This window comes from Podarcis gaigeae, assembly GCF_964106915.1.
Source record: "Podarcis gaigeae genome assembly, chromosome: 5".
NCBI lineage: Eukaryota > Metazoa > Chordata > Lepidosauria > Squamata > Lacertidae > Podarcis > Podarcis gaigeae.
In genome coordinates, this window is record NC_139681.1 from 22,347,536 (window position 1) to 22,373,518 (window position 25,983).

Here is a 25,983-nt window from a genome sequence, read left to right on the forward strand (position 1 = left end):
CTTCTGTGAAACAGCTCATGTGCTTAGATCCATGATTTGTATTTTGATCCTTGTGCCTACTGTGTGTTATTGACTCTTGAGAACATCATTCCCTTGTCACAAAGCCCTTTTGTTGTGTATTTTGATGGCTGTTGCAGGTAATGACAAACGAGTGCAGTGGCTCTGTGGGACTGATGGCGAGGTCTGGGTTTGGATTATGGGAGAAGCTCCTGGAGACAAGCCTTATGAGCAGCTTACAGAGGAACTTATTGCAGAAAGAGCCAGACAACAAGCCCAGAAGGAAGCAGAAGAATTATGGTGAGCATTTTGCAAAACCAAAGTTACTCATGTCGGTGATGTTGGATAAGGAGGCTCACATTTCTAGAACACTGTCTCCTCAAAGTATAGGACAATGCTTTCATTTCAAAACCGTTTTCAATTTTTATTCTAAAATATCAAGTATATCCATCTTTGCTTTTGTTATAAATAACCCACTTTGGTTAGGTCAGCTATGACATTAGTGCTAAACAAAAAGAAAAACCCAACCAACAAACAAAGCCATAAAAGCTAATCAATTTGCATTTAAGTTTTAAAAATATCTTAAGAATATTATGTCTCTTGCTTTAATCAGGAATCTTTTCCAGTTTTTCCCATGATCTTTGATACCCACAAAGACCTCTATATAGATGAAGAGCTTGTAAACACATGGACCTCTGTGTTTCCATTGTTGCCAATAATTACCATTCTCAGTGAGATCTTGCTGTGAATTACAGTCTGAGATCCTGCCCCCACTCTCATGACACTACAGGCAACCTATTGGGAGTGAAATGTTATCCTTGGTTGGCAGGTATATATATATATAGAGAGAGAAGGAAGGAATTATAAACAGTCTGCAAAAGCTTATGTAGGGGAATCTCTACTCTGCAGGCCAAATTTGAGCCACTAGGTCTTCCCATTGGGCCCATAGCAGATGTCAAATGTGGGGCAGGCAGAGATGTGGCTGGATCTTACAGCTGGAAAGCAGGACTAAACTCCCTGCACGTCAGTTTGTAATTGTGTAATTCAATCTTGCTTGGTCTTTATCTCTGTCCATCCTGCAGGCCAACTTTGACTGGTGGGTGGGGAGGTAAAGATCTGGCCCACCAAGTCTGTGTGTTTCCCAATCCCTGGCATACCTCAAAATAAACAAGTGAGCTTTTAAGGAGTCACAATCCTCTTTGCTGTTTTTACTTTTTTTTTACTTGCCTACCTGCTCCCCTTTTTTAAAGGAAGCAAAAAGAAGCGGAAATCACAAAGAAGTTTCGAGATGCTATGGCGAAGGAGAAGGCTCGAATAGTGGCAGAGAAGTGGAAGATAGAGACAGAAGATCGCAAAGCAGCCAAAATGATGGAGGAGAAAATCCAGGAGGAATTAAAGGTTTGTTGACTCCCTTAACTTAGATGTTTGCATTCTGCCATTGATCTTCTTGGGATGGCAAGACTCCCTCGGAATATCATGGCATTTTCACTCGTGGTGAGGGATCTCTTTGAGATGATATGTACAAATGGAGTTGGCCCTTAGGATCTGTGGTAGCTGAAAAGAGCAGCCCTGTGTAATATTCTCCACCTTGTTTTCCTCCAGATTTACCTGTGACACTTCCCAAAGTTTTTTTGCCCCTGCCAGTAGCAGCCACCCAGTAATGGTGACCAGTGGTGACCCAATACATTTTGCTGCTGTAGTTGAAGGACAAATGTCCACCCTTCTCCATTCCACATACAGAAGCTGACTGGACTGGCAGCTGAGGCTTTTATCATTGCTGGACTGGACAGTGTATTCCAGTCATTCAAGGGTAGCTTAGGTGGACACAGACAGATCATGTGACATGTTCTTCAACCTCTCACTGCCATTCCTCATTTGCTGCTTGAGGCAGCTGCCTAACTCTACCTAATAGGACCTATTGACTAAATGTTCCAGGAAATGGGAGACCTGCAGCAAACATCACATCTAGTTTCATGCACAGGATATATCCGAAATTGAAAATTAACACAAGTTAGGGACTGATGGCACATGGCAGAAGTGCAGATTTGATAGGAGAACTGGCACCAGGGAAGAGAGCACTTAAGTATTTTCCTTTTGGTCAATTTCTGAGCAAGACCACCTACACTGAGTTGTTTTTATACATGTGTGTGTATGGAGATAAATATTGGCGTCATTTGAAAACTATTGAAAACCATTGGTAACATGAACCCCAACCTACAAATTGCAGATTTGTAAGATCCTAAAAAGTTCTTATTATAGGAACCAATTCGTAGGGACTGAGATCCCTTCTCCCCCTCCAATAAGATATTTGAGGGGGTGGGGTCCCCCAAAGTTGATGCTGTTTGTGGTCCATGTCTTGTATTTTATTCAATTCCAACTGAACCTGAAGTATATGGAAAAAAATGTACTTGTGTGCATTTTCTAGTTGGCTCCATAGGAATGCATTTCACATAATAATAATAATAATAATAATAATAATAATAATAATAATAGTTTTATTATTTATACCCCACCCATCTGGCTGAGCTTCCCAAGCCACTCTGGGAGGCTGTATTTAGTGTGTTTTCTATAGCTTCTTTTGAAAGATTTGGATTTGAGCTCTTCTTTACTGAAGCAAAGCTGTGGACTTTGTAGGCAGAAGGCGGGGATCTTAGCGCAGGGATGGGAGGAAGTGGCTGCAAGGATAATGTGGGAAATGGAAGAGCCACGAGGTTGGATCTGGGTCCTGGAGACTTCCCTTGGAACTTTTTAATCTGCCATTCAACCAGAAGATGAATCAGGCATTTCTCCTGCTCCTTTCCCCTTTGATGTGATTCTTTTCAACTCCTTCTTCCTCCACCCTGCCTGTGGTTTGACATAACCAGAGCCCTGTTTGCTATAGCTTGCAGAGATGAGATGTGGATGAAAAAAACCAGGGAACAGGAACACATGCAGGAGAAGCCGCAAGTGCCTTATCTCCCAATTAAGTTAGAGATTTAGAGGTCCAAGGTTGCAACCTAGCAACCCTAGTAGTAGATGGAAGCCGTTTTTCTCCTGTTCCCTACAAATAAAAAACTGGAGTCTGGTTGGTGGAATAAACATGCAGAACAACAGTTTCTTTATCTGTTCCCTTGTGCACAACTCTTTTTTTGGGCAGATTCACAATTAGTCTTCCTGTGCTTCATGAAATGAGGTGCTCTGCAACTTTTTTTTTTCTTTTGTAAGGGAGCAAATAGCAGTGTCCGCCCCCCCATATGAGTGGCTTTGTTAAGACTGTACTCCAGATTTAATGAGCAGTTACAATACACCTCTGCCCCCTAAAGTGCAAAAGCCTCTTGACCTTCGATGACCCACCTGCCCTCAAAAACAGCTGCTCAGCCTGTGTGCTAGAATCAAACGGCATTTCCACAAGTGCAATGGGTGGAAACGTTTCATACATAGTGATCTATACGGATAAGCTGTAGAAGGTTCAGCAGAAAACCTCACAACAGCTTCCTTGGCTGCTAAAGTGGATGGGTCAAATGCCACCTCCACTAACATTAGTATAGCTTCTGAATCAAGGGAGTTACCCCTCTTCTCTGGGGGTCATTAGCCTTGCTGGTATTTTGCAACCCCAGTTTCAAATGTCCATGTGGAGACTTGTTTGTTTGGCTTCTTCTATACATGATTCAGACAAAGAAAACTATAGCAGAATTTGTAAAAAATTAAAAATAAAATTTGGTGGGGTTTTTTAGGTTTTTTTTTCTCTTTTCTCTAGGATTTCCACTCCCTGCCCCCCTCTCCCCCTTTAGCAGGAGTTGACTAGAGTACAAATGATTGAGGTCAGGTCTGGTTACTTTACAAAACAGTGGATTTGCCCTTTGAGATGAAGCTGGTACAAAGTGCCAATTTTTAAAGATACTCTATTCACTGCCCTTTGTGCAAACCACCGGGTGGTTTGCAACAAGCAAACAGGTTCTTAAAAATTTGTAAAACAATGCAACTCTTAAAACAAATCACAAACTCCCCCTCCAAAAAAAGGGGGGTGGATTAATAGCAGCAGCAGTCAGGTCTCTCCTTCAAATGCCAAGAAGGATGCAGCTAGTCACCTAAAATCATAAAGAAATGAGATCAGATACACCTTAGTAGGGGGGGAGTTCCACATACAAGGAGCCACCATGCTAGGTGTTCTGGGTACTCCAGAACAACCACTGTTTATTTGTTCACTTTTTACAGGAATCTACTTGGTGCGACCATCAAACTGTTGTTCTCCTGTGTTTTCCCATGCTTCCTCTGTCTATTTTGAGAGCTTACAAAAGGTGATGCTGTGGAAAGAGCGCTGTAGGGTCTGCAAATGTAGACATTTCCATCTTTTTAAAGAGTCATGGTTTTGATACGTGCAGTGACATTTTGAGCATATGAGCATATTGCCATGCATGCACACATCTTCACTATTACCTTATTAGCAGTGTTTATTTTTTAAAACTTAATTTGTGACGAAAATGCTTTTTTGCCTTTTGAAAAAGTAAAATAAAATACTGCAATAGCACTTAAATAAGAAAATGTTTAGCACACATATAAACTTTGATTTAAAAAAGAATGTGTGCTCCAAAATAATATGTTTGGGTGTGTTGTGGTTGTTAGAATTTATATACCACCCTATGCCCGATTGTCTGTCTCCTGTCCACATGACTATGGCATGGCTACTAGGGTTGGATAGAACTTGGCTGGATGTACAGACACAAAAAACTGCTATAGCTCCTGACACATGAAGAATCACTTGCAATTCCACAGACACCAGTCTGGAAGCACCCTCAGATCTTTCTTCCCTCTACAGGAGGCATGTCCAAAGTCTGTTTTGGGGCCTAATCCGGCCCGCTGGTCAGTTTAATCCAGCCCCTGTAGCAGTTTATTTCCTGGGGTAAAATCCTAAAAAACACCCCAACAACTTCCATCCTTAAAAAAGAAAGCTCAATAACCTTGGTTGGCCCTTTGGTCGGCCCTCACGGCTCTTCACTTCATCAAATCTGGCCCTCTTTGAAAAAAGTTTGGACACCACTACAGGAACAAATGCTATTACAAGGATGCACATGGGTGCTTCAGTTAAAAATCTGTTCATGCTTGAAGAAATGAAGAAACGAAACTTTAATGAATGGTTCAGCAGGGGTGGAATAGTTGCAGACCAGTTAACACACTCATTTTACCATGCTTAAAATATTTAATACACCATTAATATATATATTTTCCTGGAAAAATGACTGGGGCAATATCTGAAACAATCTTCAGAAGAGAGAGAACAAAAACCATGAACTCCATTAACGTTTCATCATCTGGAAGCGTTTTGATTTGGGAAATGAAAGTGTGCTGTCCATTGTGAGAAAGTGTCTAACCATTAATCACACAGTATTATCAGACCCCTCTCTCAAAAAAAATCACTTTTATTCCTTCTGCTATATATCAGGATACAAAAGTTGGCCAGACGAGAAAAATTATATCTTCACTTACCAAAGTGAATCCTTCTTCCTCTTGGCAATATTGTAATAATGATGGCTGGAAGATGAGTCTATGAATGGACTCTAGTGAAAAGCATGAGATGATGTAATTCACTTTTGGGATGTCTCAGGATAGTTCTGGGTCATTTGCACGCCCTCTTGTGGTAACCGAGTGATGGAAATTCATATGTGAACCAGCCCGTAGAATTTTGGGTGTGAATTTGGAGTGTGTTGTTTGTGGTAAAACATCAACAAACACCAATGGATTGCAGGTTCAATGTTTCTCTGCTATACGTACTAGCTTTCATAGACAGAAATGTAGGAACTGGCACAGACAATTTAATATGATATTTTGCTACCCTAAGCTGAGTTCCAATGTGTCTCAGGGTGGTGAAACGTTCCATAAGAAATTCATGCATGTTTTGTCAGAGAAAAAGCACTTATCTGTTTCCATGGGCCCCCACTTTTTTTTTGCTTGAAAAAAATACATGGGGCATTTTTACTCCAGTGTATTAACTTCAAATGATAGCCCCCCCAAAAGCACCCCAATTGCAAAAATCAACAGAGTTCATTAACTATTTTTTGCCTCAGCCCTTTTTGTTTATAGAAGGAAAACTGTACATCGTAGGTGGCTGAAGTGTGGGGATATTGTTTACTACTATGCAGGTGACACTATTCTAGAAGGACTATACTGTAAGTCTACTTCTGTGCAAATTCTGTAATGAAAAGTGAACCTGGGGTTGATTTCAACCCTGGTTTTGGTAGGAAGGCTAGAGGAGGAACAGGAAATTACTTCTTATAGCATCAGAACTGAGCTGTGCATTATAAAGGACAACTTTTTTATTATTATGCACATATCTCCTTTGACTTTAATTAAAACTCTCTCCATGCTTGAAGAAGGCAAACAGTTTTCTTACTAGGAAATAATTCTCTTCCAGCCCTCTCAGGGCTCCACCGTAGTTTTAGCTGGTATGCCGTTACTTGATTAACATAACAAATATAAGAGGATCCTGTAGAGAGGCATCTATTATGTGACAGGTCCCATTACCATATGCGGTAGATGACATCTGTTTTATGACTGTAAAATGGGCATAACGTTCACACGCTATGAGTAACATTGTCTCCATGGAACCTTAGTAATGAAAAAGTTCCACTAACACAAATATATGGTTTCCAGCTCCAGACCACACCATTGTTCCCTTTCAGACTTGTGTCGAATAGAAATGTCTGCCATTTTTAAAGGAATTTTTAAAGCAATGATTTCTAAACTGTAGTCAGGGCACACTAGTTAGGGCAACTGAAAATTTTCAAAATGAAACTGCCATGTTGACTACAAGGGTGGACTTAGTTATTATGGCACCCTGTGCAAGGCCAAAATTTGGTGTCCCGCTCAGCCCTCACGCTGCTTTCTCAAAGGTGGGTAAAGAGGCAACCGGCTTTCGGAAGGATGCATGAGGGCTCTGGCAGGATCCTAGCGCCCTCCTACTTCCTTCTCAAAGCTGGGAAAGTGCTAATGAGGTTTTGGGAGGGGAGGACAATAGGACCCTGTCAGAGCCTCATGCCTCCATCGCAAAGTCCAGTGCCTTGCTTACCTGGCTTTGAGACAGCAAGTTCTTGCCTCAGTGTCTAAATCTGCCCCTGTTGAGTACATCTGCCACTATATCTGTAGGAGCAGATAAGCCACATGCAGCAACCACTGTCCCATGTTAGGGGAGGGAAGAGACGTAACCTCTAGGAAGGATGTTCTGCAGGCTTCCTTATGCAACCTGTTCTATGGCTGTTGCCCAGAAAGTGCAGGTTGTCTCTGGACCATGACTGACTGGAAGGCTGAAGGCAATGAACTGGGCTATCCCAGGATTGTGAGAAGGACGTCTACCTATTATTCTTAGAGATGATAAAGAAGCTAACTAAGTTGCGCATTGCGTCGAGTATGCCTCGAATATTTTTTCCCTGGGCATTAAAAGGTTGAGGAACAACTACCTTAAAGGGAGAGAGGCCCTCTTAGGGTTTGGCCTGGAAACTCTGCAGGGTCTTGTTAACTTTCATGGGTCTCATCATGCACCAACCTCCTCAGTAAAACAAGTTGCTGAGTTCCCAGCTGATATAAATGGCAAGTACGAAATTTCATGATACCTACTTAACTGAAGCTGAACGAGATGTCGCCCTTATAACGGTTTTCAGACCACCTGGAAAAACACTTTGATTGCTTCCCAAAGGTAGAAAGTTGCACTCTTTCCAATTTTATATTCCTTGAATATCATAATTGACTATAATTAGCAAATTGCTTACTTTATTCCAGTCATTTTTGAAATGTCATTGGGCAGAAACCATCTAGAGAAACCATCCTTGTGAAGCCTAAGACACCTGTCTTTGTTTATTTTCTTCCCCTCTCCTTACTAATAGAAAGTGCCAACTCTCCTTAACCGTATTCTTAAATAAATAAAAATGTTTGTCTCTGAGCAGTGAAGCAACCTGAGCACTTGCTGGTATTTTAAAGGTCAGGAAGAAACAGTGTAGGATCTTCTTTTGAAAGATCTTTGAATGTTGACAGTGCTAAAACTCCCACTACGCACCCAGCATCTCTCAAGGTGCAACAGCGCTGAGAACCAAGCTGTTAAGAAACAAAAAGGCAACGCTGTTCATAGAAACAAAGCGATTTCTTAAGACTCCTGCACAGCCTCTTGTATTTCTCTGCTGTCAACAGCTCATCTGGTTTGTGTGTGGATAGAGCAATTAGTGGAAACTTTTATGACAAACTGTGTAAAGAGTTAGGGCACACTCCTGACATTACACTTGCACAGATATAAATGTAGCTCATTTATTTCTCCTTGTTTGAAGCAAGGATCCGGGAGCCCTGTGTCTGTCTTGTCTTTACTCAATGGCATGCCACCATCTTGTGCAATGGGACTTACCGTATATACTCGTGTATAAGCTGACTTTTCCAGCACATTTTTTATGCTGAAAAAGCCCCCCATGGCTCATACACGAGTGAGGGTCCCACCCCTTTCGGGCTACTTGTTCTTCCTCCACCGCTGCCGCCACCAGTCTCTGCCTCTCAGCAGCTCCCTACGTATGCAGGGGGACGGGAGGGGCTGGGGGGGAGAGAAGCCCCCTCTGCCGTGTGTGTGTGCGTGTGCGTGCGCACACACGCACTCTGGCCCACCAGGAGGTTTGTGGTGTGGTGAACTGGCTTATACTTAAGTCAATAATTTTTCCTGGTTTTTTTGTGGTAAAATTAGTGTGACTTATATTCGGGTCGGCTTATAGTCAAGTATATACGGTAATTTTCAAACAATAGGATTGCTTTCTCTCCAGAAAGTCTTGGACAATTAGAGAAGTGAGAGGCTGCATACTTCCTTTCCAGTATTTATTTCTTTGCTCTTTGTTCTCATTTCCCCCCGCTTGGACTACTGCAATGCGCTCTACGTGGGGCTACCTTTGAAGGTGACCCGGAAACTGCAATTAATCCAGAATGTGGCAGCTAGACTGGTGACTGGGAGTGGCCGCCGGGACCACATAACACCGGTCCTGAGAGATCTGCATTGGCTCCCAGTACATTTCTGAGCACAATTCAAAGTGTTGGTGCTGACCTTTAAAGTCCTAAACGGCCTCGGTCCAGTATACCTGAAGGAGCGTCTCCACCCCCATCGTTCAGCCTGGACACTGAGGTCCAGCGCCGAGGGCCTTCTGGCGGTTCCCTCATTGCGAGAAGTGAGGTTACAGGGAACCAGACAGAGGGCCATCTCGGTAGTGGCGCCCGGACAGGAAGTTTCCTTATTTGCTGTTTGATTCCCTCCATCCTTTTTTTATTTTTTTAGAAAAGAGAGGAAGAAGAGAGGCAAAGAGGTGAAGAACAGATACGGCAACAGGAGGAACGCAGAGCTCAAGAGCTGTACCTGAGCCTCAAGCAGGCCCAGCAGTATAGCCCGCAGAATGAAAAGGAAGACCATGAATGGGAAGAACAACGTGAGTAAATTTTAACCGGCAGAGGGTTTTAAATGATGCCGAGATCTTGGTTTAGCCTGAGAAAATGGTAGTGTGATGTTGTATGATTTGTGGGTCGGGCCTTGAATGGAAAGCATTACGATCTGGTAGGATTAAGGAGGACAAAAACACAGTGCCTTTCTAAATGGCTCAACAGGAAGAAAGAGCTTTGATAGCTTAGATCAGGGTTGGGGAACCTGTGGCCCTACAAATGCTGCTAACTGCATTTCCCACCACCTTGACCTTAACACCATTGGTCATGCTAGCTGAAGATGATGGGAATCTGGAGTCAGACAACAAGAGTGGGGGGGTTGGAGGAGCAACACCTCTCCTGTTGATCTTACAGGAATTTTAACACAAACACTTTGCTCCAGTTTTGAGCTTTCAGTGTTGTTTTTGCTGGACTGATGTGATTTTCTGCGTATTTTCCATTTTCCTTGGTGAGTTCTTGTTTATGACTCTTGTGCTAGCTTGTTGCTACTTACTGGGTCTCAAAGAATACAAAACAAATTAGTTGGCCCAATAAAATGCATAACCACCTTATCTCATTTCATTTTCATTTTTGGGTTTATGAAGAATGCTAATAAAAAGCACCAGAAAAAAGCAATATGAAAGTGAATTTTATCTGCATCATCATTGTATTCCCCACTTTAGTCCTGGAAGAGAAATATATTGGTGTGTTGAGAATCCTAGTCAAGGACAGTGAAACTAGTAGTAATAAGTGGAATTTACTGGTTTTAAACCTCAGACTCTAGCCTAATTATTTTTTAAAAAACCAAAAAACCAGAAGATGAGCAAACGTTTGCTGGGGCTGTACCACTTCAGACTACAGGTACGGTTCACATGGTTGAGAGACCATGCAAAAAGATATTAATCCTGCACTTTATTCTTAGTATTTCTGAGTTGTCTGTATCTAAGGTCCCATCTGCACAATACATTTAAAGCAGTATCATCCCACTTTGTACAGTGGCTTCTCTTGAGGCAGGCTTCCTCAAACTCGGCCTTCCAGATGTTTTTGGCCTACAACTCCTATGATCCTTAGCTAGCAGAACCAGTGGTCAGGGATGATGGGAATTGTAGTCTCAAAACATCTGGAGGGCTGAGTTTGAGGAAGCCTGTTGAGGAAACCTAGGAACCGTTGTTTCTTAAGGGGGATGAGAGTTGTTAAGAGACCCCTATTCCACTCACTGAGCTATAACTCCCAGAGTGGTTTAATAATTCCGCCTATCTCCACAGTAGTGTGGTGTTGAGGAATAGGGCCAGCCCACTGCCAAAGCAGTGCCTGTGCTGGGTCTTCCCACCAGAGGGAGATGTAACAGGCCTTTCCCTTTGGCTGGGAAGATTCCAGGTGAGCCTGCCTGCCAGATTGGCCAATGGATTGGCTACCTGATTGACCCCAGGAATAAAGGTGGGTCCAGGTCCACTGCTTACCTTTCTTGGGTCTCCCACTGTCCCTCCTGATTGTTGTGCTTCGAACACCCACTTCAGTGGGTAGGTTGGATCTGATCTTGCTATAGATGAAGTCGGTTGCCATATTCAGGGCACCAGGGAGGAATTTCACTACCTCTGGCGAGGGAGGAGTAAGATGCATGCTTGATTATTTTTATGTGCTTAATAAGTTCAAACTGGCATTCCCAATATATAATGTTGCACCCCGAGGCCCCCAAGCCCTTTCCCATTAAATAATTTCAAATGGACACATAATTTTAGTTTAAGTATTTGGGCAAAATTTAGGCCACAGCTTTATTGATTACAAAACAAATTGAGCGGTATTGGCCTAGGCATTGGTCAGGGACTATAACTGACTCCTGCCTCTCTGGCTGGCAACATGAAAGGGTAAACACCAAACGAGGGAGCAACATCGGTGAAGATCAATTGAAGCTCACCATGGGGTTCCTGTGGTCCTGGCATGGCCCTAGCCCCTCAAGCGGACTTTGGACGAGATCCAGGACACCCAGATTCCTTTAACCTATTTCTGGAGGGGCAGGTGATGGCCACACCTCCCCTCCCGCACATTTCTATAAACCAATGCCTAACCGCCAAACCTTACAAAGTTCTGACGATTGCTAAGGGGGTAGGCGAAAACCAAGTGGCTAAAGCCAATCTGCCAAATAGAAAAATTCCTACCCAGCCCCTGCTCCAAAGCAGGTGACCCAATCCAAAGCAAGGCCAAAACAGCAGCACCTAAAATAGGGAGGGAGGGCGGGTGTTCAGCAGCAAGTGCCCCACCCCCATCGTGCTGCTGCGTTTATCAGTCCCTAGGATCATGCCACTCACCCCATTGGCCCAAACAGCCAAGCGCGATCCTGGGGCCCAACAGATAAGGCTTGGGCCACGCCTAGCAACAACACACCCCGTGGGGGTGGCTGAAGGGTCCCAAGCGCAACCACGACCCTCGATTTAGGAGGATCCCATTTGTCATCCTTCTGATTCCCTTTGTGTCGTATTTGTTTAGATTGCAAACTTTTGGGCACGGGCTTGTGATTTGTTTTAATTTTCTGCTGTGATCTGGTTAAATGTTAAGCACTTTACAAAGTAACAACCAAAGTAACGCTGCCTTGTGTTGAGTGCCGTTGTGGGTCTCAGTTGTGTTATAGCAGGGGCCACATTATCTATGAATACAACCTTATTCATAGAATTTGGAATAATTTATTGAATGTCAATTACCTAAGGACCGTGACCTGCCATTCATATGAGATCAGGTCACTTTGAACCAAATTAATTTTGCATGTGACAAATGATATTCCCATTAACTATGATTGTACCTGGCTTCTAATCAATGGGGGTGGAGGGGTGGGATACTGATTATTTCAGGAATAATTCTAAGCCCTGTTGCTGAAAAGGAGATACTGTCTCTTGAAGCAGACTTGGAAGGAACCTTAGTATTGGGATTGCCTGATTTCTGTCATTGGGGTTACACAGAATAATAGGGTTGGAAGGGACCACAAGGGTCAATTAGACCAACCCCCTGCAATTCAAAAATCTTTTGCCCAACGTGGGGCTCAAACCTGTGACCCTGAGATAAGGAGTCTCATGCTCTGCCAACTGAGCTATATCTGGGTGTCACGTAATTTTTGCCGTTTTATAAGTGATCCTGTGTGGATATATGGGGGAGTGGGGAGACAGGAACTTGGTAACTGTAAAATAAAAATATATCTTCAATAATAGTAAAAAGCCTTATCTCATTACTTGAGAGAAGTGGTAACTTTATCACCACTGAAAGGGGAGGTCTAGACCTAAATGAGAGACTACTGACCCATTTCTCCCTCCTAAGAAAGAAGGATGGCCTTCTTGGAGGCTGCTCCCAGATCGTGGAACTCCCTTCCATGGGAAGCTAAGCTGCTATCACTCTGGTTTGCTTTCAATAGCAGGCAAAGACTGTTTCGTTCTGACAGGCATTGGCAACTAACTGGCAGAGTCTTCTGAGGGTGGGTGTTGTATTTTTGTTTGTGTGTATGTTTTTGTGTTATGTAGTACAGCGGTACCTTGGTTCTCAAACGCCTTGGTACTAAGACAACTTGGAACCCAAACACTGAAAATCCGGAAGTAAGTGTTCTGGGTTGAGAACGTTTTTTGGAAGCCAAACGTGCTCTGTTTTGAGTGTTATGCTTCCAATTTGAGTGCCATGCTTCTGTTTTGAGTGTTATGCTGAGGTTTGTCTGCTTTTGCTATTTATTTTGCGTTTTTGTGGCTCTTTTGTTTTGTTTTTGTGACTGTGTGGAACCAGTTCAGCTCCTGATTCATTGTGTGACTGCAGTACATTGTTTATCACTTTCATTTTATGGATCAATGGTCTCGTTAGATAGTAAAATTCATGTTAAATTGCTGTTTTAGGGGTTGTTTTTAAAAGTCTGGAACAGATTAATCCATTTTGCATTCCTTTCTTTGGTAAAGCGCGCCTTGGTTTTGGTTTTGGAACACTTTGGTTTTGGAATGGACCTCTGGAACAGATTAAGTTTGAGAACCAAAGTGCCACTGTAGAATTTTATTAGAGGTTTTTAACATATTAGGAAATAAAATCCAAGCTCTCTTATACAAAGATAATAAAAGGAAATAGATCAAAAGAAAAGAGTAATATAGAAAAAAGAAAATACAAAATACAATATTCATGATCCTCATAAAACACAGTTATATCTATCTATAGTTCTCTATCACCATTTTATCTCAATCTTCCATCCATGTTTTCAATGCTGTTTTTACTTGGGTCACACTTGTTTTCTATTTAATATATCTGTTTATTGTGTTTTAACTCATGCTGTGAAATGACACCTCTGGTCCTCGCTTATATCTCAGGCTTGTGCCTTCATATGATCCAAGACTGTATGGATTAATCATGCCCTTTTGTTACCCCTCAACTGTATGGCAATGCCAGCCTGGCTTCTGTCCACCAGCATCAGAGGCCAGGAAGATGCAGCGATGTCAGTGTTTGCATCGTTTTGCTATTATGTGCTGACTGCGGGAGCCAAATTATCCATTAGGAGCAGCGCCAGGTCCCATCATGTCTTGCCACCACCAAGTCAGCGGCTGTGCTCAGCAGTGCCAGGGGTCGGGGGGTCGAAGAGGCGCATTGCTAGCGCAGCTGCTGTGGAGGGTGAACGTTGCAATGATATTGATGACACTACTAATTTATTTAGTAGATGGAATTTCCAACAGAATGGGGATTCATCTCATCATCCCACCGCTATTTATTGCCAAGTCAATAGGCGAAGCGTTACTAATTTTAGTGTTCGATTTAATTCACTGCTGTGGTTCCTTTCGTCTAGCCAAACAAAGAACAACACCATTCTTCTATAGGTAATTGAAATATATAGCCTGTTAGTGCTAAAAAACCCAAACTATGTTACATGGGCATTTCTCAAATGTGGACACCAGCGCTTCATTTCATTGCTGGGTCCAAGCAAGGTCTGGCATGATAACATTCGCCCAGGCAGATTCTTCTGGTTCTCACAAGTAAGACATGGTGGTGATGGCTTCCCTCTTGACCCCAGTAGGGAGCTTACAGATGAGATCCAAGCCCACAGTCCTGAGGGCGAGATGGCCCCCTGGCCACAAATGGCAGCCTAATACTTCTTGGAGAAAACCAAAACATTGCACTTGTGAGCATGCTGGTACGATCAGGGCAACACTTGACTTTGGCTCTCACTTGCGCTCCTAGAGAGATGTGTGTGTTCATAGATCACACAGAAATGCACTGTGGTGTGCCATTTCTTCCCTCTGCACACATGGCACCTGTCATAATGATGGGCATTTTGCCAGTGCATGGATAATAGGCATGCACTACTTGAATTTTCATTGATGCGTTCTCAGCTTGCGTGTTTTCCTGTTTTCCAAGAATTATCCCCCCCCTTCAACTGAAGAACAGAAACATACCATGCAATGTTTGCAGTCAAATACCATTTCTATCTTGAATATTTATTGCGAGTTGTTCCCAAATTAGCTACAGACCAAGGACTATTAACAAGCTAGCAGCTGGAGCAAATCATTAAAAAAATGTGATGCATATTCATGCGACATTCTTATAATATACATCCAAGCCTAGCCCTGTGACTCACTGCTCTTCAGAAAAGCAAAGGAGGCCATAAAATATGGAGATCTCCTAATCTGTCCCAAATGATGCGACTTGCTCAAGTTCATTCCCAACACAGTAGGAATTCGTTCACATCTTTATCAAAGAACTTGCGGTTAGAAAATCTATCAGAGCAGTCAATATGCTTTGCTGTTATGATTATTCTGCACTTGTTTTTCCTGCACCAGTAATGCATTCTCCATTTTAGACCGTAGCCCCAATTTCTGTCTACATTTTTTCCCAATGAAATTTTGCCTCATTTACTCATTTATTGCATTCATACAGTGCTTTTCTGCCAAGGCACCCAAGGTGGTTTATAATTATAAAATACCAAAGCAAATATTTGGGATAAAATATACAGCAACAGAATCCTCTCAGGCTGACTGATGGTCCCTTCAGGAGCTGGTAGCAAAATTCAAAGAAGTGCCCGTTTCATATTAGAGCTGCAGTTTGGTTTGTGTGTTAGTTCAAGACATGTGAATTAGGCAGGTTCATATTGAATTGAAAACAGATCCCTCCTTCTCTCCAATAGAAATGATACATCCTGGTTGCCAGGGGAAAAGGAAGGACAAACTATGGTGATTCCAAACACTATAAAATAAGACAGAAGCAGGAAAAATGTACCAAAGGGGAGGCAAAGATGCAGAACTTTAGCACCTCAGGCAGTGATGTAGCATGTGTTGCTGGTGCCCAGGGCAGACGAGCTGCTGACATCCACAAAGCGCCCCCCCCCCGAGCCAAGTGGGGGTCTGTCTGTCCTGGGAGGACCCCAGCCAGCTGCTTCGACCCTTGGTGGATGAATCCCTCCAACGCCCACAGGAACTCTGGGCTGGGCTTGCCTGCCTTCCTCTGCCCATGCAGAACCTGGGCTGCTCAGCTGCCTTCACCACAGTGGGATGGGGATCCCTGCAGAAACCGGCACTTGCATGGGGGCACCTGGTAGTGTCACCTCAGAATTTTGCGTCTGGGGCCATGGCCCCCTTGGCCCCACGTGCTATGCTACTGACCTCAGGGATTCCTACTGCCTGGCATTAAAACAACTCACTTGTGAATCACAGTTTCTGACTTTACTCATTGGCTGAAAACACAGGCTAGTTCATTTCACAGAAATCATTTAGAAAGGGGCTTGCACATTTTGGTTCCATAACTTTATTTTTAGGAGGGCTAGAGGCTTACATTTTTGAAAATGGAAGCACAGATTCTGGAGCACCTGCCCATGGGTGCCAATAAAAGTCTTCATAGTGCCCACGTGCACTGTGTTGGCATCTCCTGCTCTAAACCCACAGTTATATTAAAAAGTCTCTGTACAGAAAAAAGCAAGCAAGCTGGTAAGGCGAGGTGAGCATGTCATTGTGGCTCAGCCAAACAATATAGAGTTTGACCCTTGGTGCCTTATTTGTGGAATGTTATGTGTTATTTTTCTATTAGGTACAGAAGGTCTTCCAGCCTTACCTTGCTGTGTTGGGATTCAATGGCTTTCCATGTTGCTGACATGTTACCTCTCAACTTAGAACTGCATGTTCTGGCTTGCCGAAAAAGCAAAGACACTCTGATGAGTCTCTCCTTCCTCATCCCTACAGTACGTCGCTCAAAAGCTGCGGATGAGGAAAGGAGCCATAAAGCACGCCGGGCCCGGGATGAGTACCGGCGGCAATCCTTGCGGGCAATCCAGAAAGGAAAAGTGGCTGGTCTCAGTAACCTGTTCCAGGCAGCTGGTCTGAATATTGAGCCAGAAGCAAAGCTGAATGATGCCTGTCCCATTCCAGCATTCACCATGACGGTATCAACCAGGTTTGTTTGTATTAATAAGGCGACCCAGGCCTAACTGACATGTTATGACTCCTATATGGAGGCTGTTGACTCCTATATGGAGGCCTTTTCTGGTTTCCCCATGGGAAGAGGCAGCAGGGGAAGCAAGATTCTTGACAACATTGCTTTGGAATGCATTCAGAATTAAATGGCAAACCAACAATTTTAAATATCAGTGCATTTTAAGGTAGTGGTTACTTTTTGCAGAGGGTTAATCATGTCCATAGGACGCAGGTGGCGCTGTGGGTTAAAGCCTCAGCGCCTAGGACTTGCCGATCGAAAGGTCGGCGGTTCAAATCCCTGCGGCGGGGTGCGCTCCCGCTGCTCGGTCCTAGCGCCTGCCAACCTAGCAGTTTGAAAGCACCTCCGGGTGCAAGTAGATAAATAGGGACCGCTTACCAGCGGGAAGGTAAACGGCGTTTCCGTGTGCGGCTCTGGCTCGCCAGAGCAGCGATGTCATGCTGGCCACGTGACCCGGAAGTGTCTCCGGACAGCGCTGGCCCCTGGCCTCTTAAGTGAGATGGGCGCACAACCCCAGAGTCTGTCAAGACTGGCCCGTACGGGCAGGGGTACCTTTACCTTTACCTTTTTAATCATGTCCATATGTTACAGCATAAACAATCAATCTTGGGACACCTTAAAAACTAACGAATGTATTATGGCATAAGGCTATGTGGATTCTTTTTAGATGCCTCTTAATGACTATACCAATGTCATCAACAAACTGGCACCTTGTTTATTTTTAAGCAGAGGGAACTGCTTAACATTAAGAAGTAACAAGCTCTATATATTCTTCATGTTGGCACATTGTGTTACCTCCAGCTATGACAATGTCATCAATAGTCACTGCTTCAATTTTTTAAAGCAGGGGAATTTACTTAACAGCAAGGAGCTATAAATCCTGTACATTCTTCAGACTGGTGCACGGCCTGACCTCCAACTAAGGCCTTATCATTTCTGCTTCTCACATTCCAGGCAGAGAGACTTTTGTATGCTTAAAGAAAGACATCAATGCCTGCTTAAACCACAATCTAGAGTTCCTTGAGTAAAGTTTGCTTCCACTCCATAGCTGCAGTGTCTGCCATACATACAGTAGTTCACATACCGCACCCCATCACCAAGCAAGCTGAGTATCAGGAGTGGACCACAGGCAAACGTAGCTTTGCTAATACAGGCTGTAAGGTGCCTGGGTTTCATGGACAGAGTCCCTATCTGAGGGCCCTTGTACAGTTCAGTACTTTTGCACCATTTTTCTCTAAAACTAAAAAAACCAGAAATCTTCATAATCAAGAATGCAGCAAATGAAGCAAGTTAGAACTGTCAGGTTGTGGTTGAGAATTTCTTTACAAAATCCATTTCAACTTAGTTGTGAGTTTTCTTTCGGCCAAATTAATGCCCCCTCTGATTGTATTTTTATCGATCCCTTGCCTGTCTGGTAAGTTCTGTGGGTTTCCAGCAGTGAAAAACAATCCAACATAGCAGATGGAGTTAGGCAAAGTTTTATCAGTGGCTCCTCTTGGGTTTACATGGCACCATATGATATTATTAATTAGTCTTGGTGTTATGAACAAGCGAGTGGAAACCCGAACATGCTGTTAGTTTTTTTTTATAATGTGCAACGGCATACACCAAAAGTTCCACTAAGTAAGTGCAAGTCTCTTTGCGTTGATTTGTATTTTCATTTTTAATACCGAGACTCTCAATTGTCAGTCTTTGCTCCTCTGAAGTCTGGCAGCTCAGCAGGGCAAAAGGAACCCTAGTCCCTTCCTGCTCGGCATTTTGCGTTCCGCTTTGACAAGCAATCCCTTTGTCTTGCTGTGTTTTGATATAGAATTGTGCCTCTAATGGTTGCTGGCATTCCCAGCTTGATTAGGGAATAAAAAAATGTAGCCTCCGAAAGGCAGTGAATTCTCTATGTTTTACTGGTGAGTTGCTTCTTGTAGTGATATTGTGGTTATTTTTGTTATTCCAAGCCACTTAAGATGAAGGAGGCTCTTCCAAAATAAAGTCATAAGAACATTAAGAAAAGCAATAATTGTGAAGGGCTATTAAATATTATTCAGCTTTGAGTTCTAAGCCTTTTAAGTTTTAAAGTGCAACTGTTTAGTGTGGAATTTAGATGTGAATGCTTTCTTAATACTCAAGTGAGACCAAGAAGATCCTTACAAGGCTATGCCAATTATTCCGTACTTACCCAAAGCTGTTTATCCATCTCTTAAGTGATATTATTATATGATCAAAGAGTCAGGTTGCCTTGCTGTCTTCATCCTTGTGGAGAGCTAGAGAGTTGATGCTCACAGGAAAATACACTTAAATCAGATCTTTAGATCATCTTAGTGGAATTTGAGGATTGCAGGGCAATATCTCCTGTATCATTGCAGTAGCCTTATTTGTGGATTCAGAAGAATGTGAGAAGGTTTGGGGAGGGGGAGCAGGCACATGCATGCTGTCCCTGCCCTTATGCCCCCACGTGCATTGGGTGTGCCCACTCCACCCACCTCAACTTCCCCTTATTGCATGGGAAGGTATAGAAGGGGCTTGACAGCATGTTCAACTGAACATGCTTACAAGCACCTTTGCTACCAGGAGCCCTGGTAAAGCAGGATCTCCCATCACAGGAAGGCTTGTGAGCATGTTCAGTCAAATGGATGAATATGTTTACATGGGAATGGTTCCACACTATAATTTCTGTGAAGGCATCTCAATGTGTGGATCAGCTTTCCCCACATGCCTTACCATTCTGGCTTGGGCTCTCTGAATCGCCTTGTATTTGACAACTTGCTTGGTCACCACAGGTGACAAGGGATTCTATGCAGGTGGCTGAGCAATGTTCCAACCCTCCACGTAAATGCAGTGGGCTGGTTAAGGAGGGTTGGAATAACAACAACAATTTATTACTTGTACCCCACCCATCCGACTAGGTTGCCCCAGGCACTCTGGGCAGCTTTCGCCAATGATCCAATGTTGACTTTGGAAGAATGAGAGAACACACCCTAGAGCAGCAGTAGGGAACCAAATCCTTGGGCTGGGCTGGGCTGGACAAATGTGGTCAACCAGGCATCTTTATCTGGCCCCAAGGACTCCCATCAATCACACTCATAACTGACTGCTCCATTGTTTCCCCCTGGCTGGAATGTTTCACTGAATTGTCAGGATGCCTGCAGCTTATACATGTACAGACCAGTTTTTCCCATGGTTGGACTTGCATCCATTGCCCCACCTACGCTAGCATCCAGGCCCAAGAAGGTAACGCAGCTCTCAGACTGAAAATGTTCCTTGTCGCTGCTGTAGAGGCATGAATGCAGACAAATGGTGCAACCAGTGCCCTCCCACATCAGGAGCTCTGGATGGAGAAGATGGGCAAAAGATAAGGTTCTGTTCCACCTCCAGGATGAAAGCCAACAAAACAAACTAGGCCTGGTTTTTCCATAGACTCATGTTTCTTATCACTTTTCAGGAACTGGCAGAAAAGCCTCAAAACCATTTTAGTGTGCTGCTTCATTGAACCCTGAAAATTACTCTTTCCTTGTTTCTTCTCCTTCTTGAACCCTGGTTGGGTGGCTACTATGGACTTTTGGGTGGCAGCCCCCTGGTTCCGAAATAGTCTTGCCTGGTGCCTTCTTTATGCACCCCCCCCATGTTTAAGTAAGCAAACCTTATGTTTAATTAGCCTGAAGAATACTATAGAAAGTGGGAAATAGCATTTTCCAAATCATAATCGCCTCATTGACTGGTTAGAAAAGAAATCCCTTTTATTCCATAATGTGCAATTTCATTTCAGCACAGCAATCTCCGTGTGACTTTAACCTCCTTCTTTTCTTTTCATTTAATACAGTAAAGCCTGGGAACGGCCTCTGAGGCCTTTCTCCAGAGAAGTTATTATTCAGTGGTTCAAAGAAGAGCAGCTTCCGCGCCGTGCTGGATTCGAGAGGAACGCTAATACTGTGGCGCCTTGGTTTCATGGTAAAACTGTTATTTGTTGGCATTCTTAAGACTGAAGTGCTTTTCTGGGAAGCTTATAGTGGCTGGGGTGGGATGCTCGAGAGGTTTGTTTATTTCCTGGAGGAAGCTATAGCACATGAGACGTGCACAGCCTGAGCCCCAAAACACAGATGCCTTTTTACTGATAAAAAAAGGGAACAGCTACATCTCTCTCGAAACAGTATTTCGTTAACCTCGTTGACGTTTATTAGCTGGTGCAGTGGTCAAAATAGGCATGGGGCAAGGGCATCAGTGGAGCCAGTCCGGTGCTCCCACTGTTGTGTCCATACCGTTCCACCACTTTCCCCTGCTGGTAAGCCCAGCAATATGGCTGACCGGAGGCTAAGTGTTCTGTGGTGTCTTCTCCATAGGCATTCCGTGTACCACTTCAGAATGTGCAAACACGTATGAATTAATGCTGTCCAGTACAGGCAACTCCCCATGTACGTGTGTTTGATGAACATGTGCACATGCACGCACACACTGCTGCTAACCCGGAAGTGGCATGGAAGGTTGCAAAAATGGCACAAAAATAGCATCTAGCAATCCCATGAGCCTTTGCAAGTACAAGCACAGACTCTGAGGCCTGTGGAAAGTTGGTGTTTGAACAAGGAGGGTTGGAAGGAGGGATTGTCATGGACTTTTGGTTTATTAAATGGTTGTTCAAGGGTTTCCAGGGGTTTAGAAGGTGTTTGCAGGCTTTTACTATTTATATCAAGGAGATTTCATGTGGACTTTCACCTGCAGTCTTAGGTAGTACAGCCCAGTGAGCAATGGGTTGACCTCTGAGCTTGGAAGCTGACAGCTTTCTGGTTCTTAATCTCACTTTAGCTATAAGCTCTCTAGGTGATCTCGGGCTTGCCATTTTCTGTCATTGTCTTAGTCCTCTGGTCTGCTCATAATAATGATGATAATGGTACCACTGGCCTGCCTTACAAGGTTGTTGTATTACTAAGGTGTTAAAGGTTAAATATTCAATAGTCACAAAGTGCTAAGAATGACTGTTATTATATGATTGTTCCGTTGCTTTTCTTTGCGTGCTGAGGTCCCCAAGACACCCCAAACCCAATAACTCAAACTTCACACATTATTTTTGTTTAAGGTTTTTGGCATAATTTTGGCCACAACTTTATTATCAATACAAATTGTGAGTGGTTGCTTAGGCATTGGTTAGACTATCTGTCCTCCCCGCCTTGGGGACAGCCCTGACTCCGTAGTCAGTGCGGAAGAGCAAGATCAGGGTCAACTGGAGCTGCGAAACAGACCCTCAGCTAATCCCCGCATGCTCCTTGGAACTTACACGGCCCGCACCCTGCACCAAGGGTTTGGACGAAGGGGATTCCTTTAACGGAATACCCGTGCAGCAGCAGCATTGGAGGGGCAGGCACAGCCAATCCATACCCCTCCACCAACCAATTTTAACCAATGCCTAACCGCCAACCTTACAAGTTGTGACGATTTGCTACGCAGTAGGCAAAACCCAATTGGCACACACTAATCAGCCAAGAGGTAAATTCCTACTGGGCCCCCGCACCAAGGCGAACGACCCCATGACAGGCATAGCAAGGTCAAGCGAAGCCCAACAAGGGAGGGCGGGCGGGAGATCCGATGTCCACAGCAAAAGAGAAAGAGAAAGCTGTGGACCTTGCTTAAATAGCCACTGACCCCACCCCTAAGTTTGCAACATCAACTTTCCCCAGATAACCAGATCCTCCCATCTAAACAAGCCCTGGCTTTAACTTGCCTAGCAATCATGGGGTGCCTTGTATAGCCCCATCCGCAACCCGTGCTCTCCTTTTAGTGAGAACACGCTTTGCGTGCTGAGGTCCCCAAGACACCCCAAACCCAATAACTCAAACTTCACACATTATTTTTGTTTAAGGTTTTTGGCATAATTTTGGCCACAACTTTATTATCAATACAAATTGTGAGTGGTTGCTTAGGCATTGGTTAGACTATCTGTCCTCCCCGCCTTGGGGACAGCCCTGACTCCGTAGTCAGTGCGGAAGAGCAAGATCAGGGTCAACTGGAGCTGCGAAACAGACCCTCAGCTAATCCCCGCATGCTCCTTGGAACTTACACGGCCCGCACCCTGCACCAAGGGTTTGGACGAAGGGGATGGTAAGTTCCAGAATTCCTTTAACGGAATACCCGTGCAGCATTGGAGGGGCAGGCCCAGCCTATCCATACCCCTCCACCAACCAATTTTAACCAATGCCTAACCGCCACCCGAGCCCTTTACGCTCGCCGCCAACCACTCACAGACTAAACCACACCCTCAACTTGGACACCACTGCATCCAACCAGACATCATTCCCCAACGGGGAAAGATGCACCCCATCATCCCTGAATAATTCAGAGGCCTTGAACGAAATCAGAGGGTGAGGAATCACAAATCCGCCCAAACCAACCACCAATTTGCTTGCCGCGGAATTAATCCGCTTCCTAACTCTTTCGGTGGCCGCCGGGCAAGGGCTACCCCTCCAAATGCGGCGTTTCAGCAGCTGCGACCAAATTAGTGTGGTTGAAGGCACCAAGGCCGCCAAATCCCTCAAGTCCAGTAATATGGCAGCACGCAGCCCAAAGCAGGAAGAGGAAACCATATCATTCTCCCCCAGCTGCACCACTATCGCTGTAGGGGGGCCAGCGTGGAGGACCCGTCTGTGCATGAGAGGCAATAATTCTCTCCACTGCATCCCTCGTCTGGAAATCCAGGACACCTGCACGTGCTGCGGAAGGCCCAAGCCAGCTCCCAGACCAGATTGACGAGCTCTGACAGCGGCCCAGTGCACAATGCTGTGTCCCACTATCCAAATACGGATAGCGGCCAGACCTAGGGTTAAAACACAAAAATGTCAGTACACACACCACCATTATTTCCTCACATATACTTTGAATGCATCCGATCTCCAACGACCCAGGTCCTTTATCCTCCTTGCAGACAAACCCCAATGGGCAGCTGTCGTTGCAGCACCAATACGGAAGGAGTGAGGAGCAAATTCCGATGCTTTGCGGCCGCAGGCCACTACCACCTTGCGCATCACCTTAGTGAACTGATGCCGGACTAAAGGGTGCCCATTTTCATGAATAAACAAAGGCCCCTCGCCTGCCGGCCGCAAGGACAAGTATCTCTTAAGATCCTTTACGGGGCAAGGACCCTTCTCTCCCGTTGCCGAGAGCCGAATGACGGCTCCCCTACCCACCTGGTCGGTCTTCGAATTCCTGATATGCACCCTCAGGTCCGACTGTGACATGCTCACGTCCTGCAACAGCAAACCCCTGGAACCTCCATCCCGTTTTTGCTCCAGGACCACCTCGCCTACCCTCAGTGCCCCAAAGAATGCCAAGGAAAAGGCCGCTGAAAATAGACGGGCCTCAAACTTGGACCAACAGATGCTCCGCAGTTTACTGCGCATCTGTATCAGCAACTCAAAAGTGATGGGACTTCTGGGAACAGTCCTCGATGGGGTGAGCCGTCCCCATCCCTCCAATGCCCGGCGCACCACAAACTTCCTACATGGGTCCTTGTCAAAAGTGGCCCTGCTAAAGAAAGAAATTGCTGCCGAGTGAAGTCGCAGGGTCCTAGCCGCCCGGCGCATCTGGAACAAATGTGCCAGATACTTAAGCACCTGGGCAGTAGAATGAGGGGTGATGACCGCCCCCGCCGATTGGCCATTAAAGGACAGAAAATCAGCCCAGGCCTTCTTATAGGACCTTAGCGTGGAAGGGGCGACTGATGCTGCTACTCCCTGTGAAACTAAGTGTTGCCAAGGTTCCAGAGATGATCCGGGAAAATCTCCGGACGGTCTCGAGCCTCTGGCGCCAATGACCTGAATCGTTCCATCTGAAAACGGGACAGAGCATCAGCAATCTCGTTAGAAATACCCGGAACGAAGCGAGCAGAAAATACAATATTAAAACGCAGACAGTGCAAAACAAACACCCGAAGCAAGGCCGAAACCCTAGACGACCGGGATGACTGCTTAGCTAAAACAGTCACTACTGCCTGGTTATCGGACCAAAAACAAACCCGATGGTCCTTAAAATGCTCGACCCACAAGTGTACCGCAACAACTATGGGGAAAAACTCAAGAAATGTCAGGTCTCGAGTTATCGCTTCCCCACACCAAGCCTGGGGCCAAGGTTCAGCACACCACCTGCCGTCCCAAAACAAACCAAACCCCAGTGACCCTGCCGCGTCCGAATGCACTTGAAAATCATTGTGGAGGTTCAAAGTGTCCTGCCACAGTGATACGCCATTAAATTCTTCCAGGAATTCCAGCCACACACGGAGGTCGGCTTGCACTTGGGCGGACAAACGAACCCTATGATGCGGTGCCTGCAGCCCCGAGGTAAGTTTGGCCAGGCGAGAGCAGAACGGGCGCCCCGGCGCCACCACCCTGCAAGCAAAGTTTAAATGACCTAGCAACGACTGAAGCTGTCGCAAGGTAACCTTCCTCAATGGGAGCAGTTCTTCAATGACCTTCCTTAAAGCAACTAACTTATCTGGCGGCAAACTAGAGGTTTGGGCCACGGTATCCAACAAGATACCCAAATAGGTAAGTTGCGTAGTGGGACCCTCAGTTTTCTCTGCCGCTAATGGAACCCCCAGGTCTTCAGCCAGGGACGCAAAGGCACGCAGCAGAACCACGCAATTCCCCGTGTCCCTCGCGGAGGCCAGTAAAAAGTCATCCAAATAATGCGTAACCCCGCCCAAACCGGTTCTGTCGCGCAAGGCCCATTCCAGGAATGAGCTGAAACACTCAAAAGCCGCACAAGCTACCGAGCAGCCCATGGGCATAGCCTTATCAAAATAGAATCCCCCGTCAAACTGAAAACCCAGCAGCCAGAAATCCTCAGGATGAATTGGCAACAAACGAAAAGCCGACTCAATGTCGCACTTGGCCAATAGGGCACCAGGCCCAAACTTCCTTATCATCTTGATCGCATGATCAAGAGAGGCATACTTCACCGAACAGAGCTCCGGGGGAATTACGTCGTTAACCGACGTACCATTAGGATGAGAGAGGTTATGAATTAGGCGAAACTCCCCCGGGGCCTTCTTGGGAACTATTCCCAAGGGTGAAATGTGCAAATTAGGAAAGGGGGGGGTGGCGAAAGGACCAGCCATACGACGTAAAGCCAGCTCCTTTTCAATTTTCTTACGCGCCACACCAGGCATGTCCTTAACGGATT

The 25,983-nt window shown here is 45.0% G+C and overlaps 1 protein-coding gene across 7 annotated transcripts in view; it reads left to right on the plus strand.

Moving 5' to 3' along the window:
- Positions 1-25,983, plus strand: part of SH2D4B (SH2 domain containing 4B) — an 89,902-nt gene that overhangs the window by 28,147 nt on the left and 35,772 nt on the right. For all 7 annotated transcript variants that reach the window (XR_014564650.1, XM_083740492.1, XM_083740490.1 and 4 more), the window contains 5 exons: positions 138-297; positions 1,248-1,395; positions 9,266-9,413; positions 16,578-16,788; positions 20,642-20,769. Coding sequence is in view for 6 of the 7 variants with exons in the window: in XM_083740490.1 (XP_083596616.1) it covers positions 138-297; positions 1,248-1,395; positions 9,266-9,413; positions 16,578-16,788; positions 20,642-20,769 (795 nt within the window). In the remaining variant the exon portion in view is untranslated. The remainder of the gene's footprint in view (positions 1-137; positions 298-1,247; positions 1,396-9,265; positions 9,414-16,577; positions 16,789-20,641; positions 20,770-25,983) is intronic.